Here is a 3521-nt window from a genome sequence, read left to right as displayed (position 1 = left end):
GAGAGAGAGAGAGAGAGAGAGAGAGAGAGAGAGAGAGAGAGAGAGAGAGAGAGAGAGAGAGAGTGTGGTGGGGGGGGGGGGAGGGTTGTTGGGATCAGGAAGAGCAGGAAGAGTCTGACCAGCTGCCTCCGCAGTTTCTGGATTGGTTCAGCGACAGCAAGGTCATGCTCGATGCCCTCGACCTCCTACTGACGCTCTCGAGACAAGTTGGCGCCAATGAGCATCTGGCTCTCCATAGTCCTCATGCTGCTGGGTGAGGGGCAGCGAGCGGCTCCAGCGGGGGCCCAGCTGAGCCTATTGGCAGGCGCAATCCTTGCCGGGCTGGGAGACTTCGAGGGAAGTTTGCGGTGGGTCAGAGGAGAGCGGTGGGGCCCTTGGGTAGAGTCCAGCTAAAGTCCGGCTGCAGCGGGTATGTGCACGTCGCCTGCAACTGCCTCTCTTCCGCGCTGTACCTGCGGGCCGTGACTCAAGTAAAGAAGAAGACAGGTGGGGAGGGAGCTGGAGGGAGAGCTGGGGCGCTGATGAGCTTGGGGGCGGCCAGGGATGTCGGAGATGGGCGTGCTCATGTATACCAACATGTGGTGCCTCCTACCCGTCGCCCTCTTCGTTCTTCTGTCCAGTGAGGTACCGAAAGTCCTCCTACTCCTACTCCTCCTCCTCCTCCTCCCCTTCCTCTTTATCTTTCTCCTCTTTATCTTCCTCCTCTTTCTCCTCAACCTCAATCATAACCTCAACCTCAACCTCCTCCATCCATACGTCCATCCTTGCTCCCCTCCTTCTCGTTTTCGCGTGCGTTCCCTCATCATCCTTCATTCTTCCTTCAAGCTCCTGCCCTTACAGTCGCCTCTTCAGTTTCATAGGGTCTCCTCCTTTCCTCTCCTTACAGACAGTGGCTTCCTCGCCTCGCTCTTCGGATCTTCAGTACGTGCTCTCACTCCCTCGTCTCCTCTTCTTCCTTTCTGTCCCTCCTTCTCTCTCCCATCCTCTCACTCCCTCCTATCGCTTCTCTCCTTCCTCCCTCCTTGCTCAAGTTTCGCATCAGATCCTCTCTGGCCTCTTGAACTATCTTGTTTTCCTATCCGCCTCTGTCAACTCTCCTTTAACTACCTGCGTCACTGGTAAGACTTCCTCCCTCCCTCCCTCCCTCCCTCCCTCCCTCCCTCCCTCCCTCCCTCCCTCCTTCTCGTCCTGCCTCTCATCTACCTGATTCGACTGCTACTACTGCTCCTCCTCCTCGTTCACCTCGTCCTTCTGCTACTGTTTCTGCATTTCATCCTCCAACTACGACTGCTACTACTACTCGCCCTGCTGCTGCTGCTGTTTCTCGCTCAGACATCCTCCTCCTCCTCCTTCCCCTCCTTCTTCTCCTCCTCCTCCTGGTCCTCCTCCGTGCTCATATTCCTTGACACAGGGCAAGCGAAGAATGTGGTGAGCTCGCTAGGGGGTTTTATCTTCATGCCTCCAGCAGAGTACAGGTCTGCCGTCTAACGTCTGTTGCCCTTGCCTGACCCTCTCCCTCCTTCCTCTTCCTCCCTCCTCTCTCTTCCTCCCTCCTCCCTTCCTCCTCCCTCCTCCCTCCTCGCTCTTTCCTCTCCCTTCCTCCTCCCTCCCTCTATCCTCTCTCTTCCTCCCTCCTCCCTCTTTCCTCTTCCTCCCTCCTCCCTCCTCCCTCCTCCCTCCTTCCTCCTTCCTCTTCGCTTCCTCCTGCCTCGCCCCCTCTCCCTCTCATAATCCATCCGCCATCCTTGCTTTCTCTCAATTCCGTCACAGCATCGTCCACATCTCAGGCAACTTTCCCTCCTCCTCTCTCGCTCGCCCCTCACCTGCCTCAGGTTGTCTCCTCGGCCTCATGGCCAGCGTCTGGTACGCCACCCTCAAGTTCCTCGACAGTCAGAGCAGGAGGAAGCAAGACTAGCGCAGCCTCGCCATGCTCCCTCCTCCTGCTCCCCAGCAAGGGCCAAGGACAGTAGGAGGAGGGCGATAATGTTAACGGCAGATCGGCCAGGATGTAGGCGAGCACGGCGCCGCGAACTTCAACGGTCGAGCTTGACAAGCTTGACAAGGACGAATACTTCAATAGTTCGCCGGCATGTCTCCCAAATCAGCAAATACACATCTTAACTAAATGCCTCCTCCTCCACCACCACCACCTCCTCCTCCTCCTCTTCCTCCTCTTCCTCCTCCTCCTCCTCCTCCTCCTTTCCCTCAGACGAGCCTCTCCTCCTTCTCCCTTCTTCTCCTCTTGCTCCTCCTCTCCCTCTCCCCTCCTCTTCCGCTTCCGTTTCCTCCTTGTTTCACCCTCAACTCGTTTCCTCTCAATGCTACTCGCCTCCTCTACCAACTTCTCCCCCTTCCTCTCCTCTCTCCTCCAATATGTCAAAGGCATCAAGTCTGTAATCCTCGTTATCACCGGCCCCTTCATCCTACTCCTACACTACCTGTCGCATCTCTCTACACAAAGCAGCATCTCGTCGCCCCCTGCCCCAACTTGATCTGCTGCTGCAGCTTCTGCTCGTCCTTGCGCAATGTCAAGCAGATGCACAGCAGCAGCAAGGCGCAGGAGCTCCAGCCGACCAGCACAGCTCCGTTGAAGGCTGCTTGCCTCCCGCCGCTGAGCGCGATCAAGCCCTGATAGGAAGACGAGGAAGAGCAGGAGCAGGAGCAGAGAGTATCACAAGAAGACACGAGGGTCAGGAGAATCAGCAGGGCGAGAAGACGGAGCGACGAGAAGACAGCGGAGGAGAGGAGGAGGACAAAGTAGGAGGGCACACACGAAGAGGAGGAGAGAGGAGAGCGGTCAGCAGTCAGTCTTCATCTATCATCAGCTCGGGACATACCGAGATCGCGGCAGGGCCGAAGCCTTTCCCCAGGTCATCCATGAGCGTGTAGACGGCAAACGCTGACCCTCTCGTCTCCGGCGCGTTCACGTTGAGGAGGACGGCTCGTATGTTCGCCCCTGCTCAACCTCTCAACACCAGCAGCAGCACCACCACCGCCACCACCACCACCACCACCACCACCAGCTCCCTCATGCTCACCCGTCACGCATGCGATGACTCCCCCGAAGAATGCGATGACGCAGAGGACGGGGACGGCAGGAGGGTCTTCTGGGAGGTTGAGCAGGTACATGAGAGGAAAGATCCCTAAACTCGTCGTGCTCGCCATCAGCACGCCGACGTAAGTTGAGTTGCGATTGTAGACGATCTGCCCTACTAGCCCCCCGATCTGAATCACCTTCGTCACTCCCTCCTTTTCCTCCTCTCCCTTCCCTTCTTCCTCCCCCCTCGCTCTTCCTCCTACCCCTCCCTCTTTCCCTCACCAAGAAGCCGCACATGCCCCCGACGTTGTAGGCCGTCAGAATAGCCTGCGGGAGCTGGTCAGCACGGCAGGCAGGCAGATAGACAGACTGGCCGGCAAAGGGAAGAAGGCAGCGAGGAAAGAGCGAGCGAGCGAGCGAGCGAAGGATTGAGCGAGGGACACGAGGACGGATGAAGGAGGAAGGGACGGAGTACAGTGCTGCT

The 3521-nt window shown here is 57.9% G+C and overlaps 1 protein-coding gene across 1 annotated transcript in view; it reads right to left on the bottom strand.

Moving 5' to 3' along the window:
* Positions 1-2451: 2451 nt before the first annotated feature.
* The window catches only part of GUITHDRAFT_81763 (hypothetical protein), a gene marked incomplete at both ends in the record, with an annotated part of 2178 nt that continues 1108 nt past the window's right edge, over positions 2452-3521 (bottom strand). Inside the window, 4 exons of the mRNA XM_005820019.1 lie at positions 2452-2628; positions 2838-2956; positions 3039-3283; positions 3333-3519. Coding sequence (XP_005820076.1) covers positions 2452-2628; positions 2838-2956; positions 3039-3283; positions 3333-3519 — 728 coding nt within the window. The remainder of the gene's footprint in view (positions 2629-2837; positions 2957-3038; positions 3284-3332; positions 3520-3521) is intronic.

The sequence above is a fragment of the Guillardia theta genome, assembly GCF_000315625.1.
Source record: "Guillardia theta CCMP2712 unplaced genomic scaffold GUITHscaffold_194, whole genome shotgun sequence".
Classification (NCBI taxonomy): Eukaryota; class Cryptophyceae; order Pyrenomonadales; family Geminigeraceae; genus Guillardia; species Guillardia theta.
This window is presented reverse-complemented; position numbering and strand designations above follow the sequence as displayed.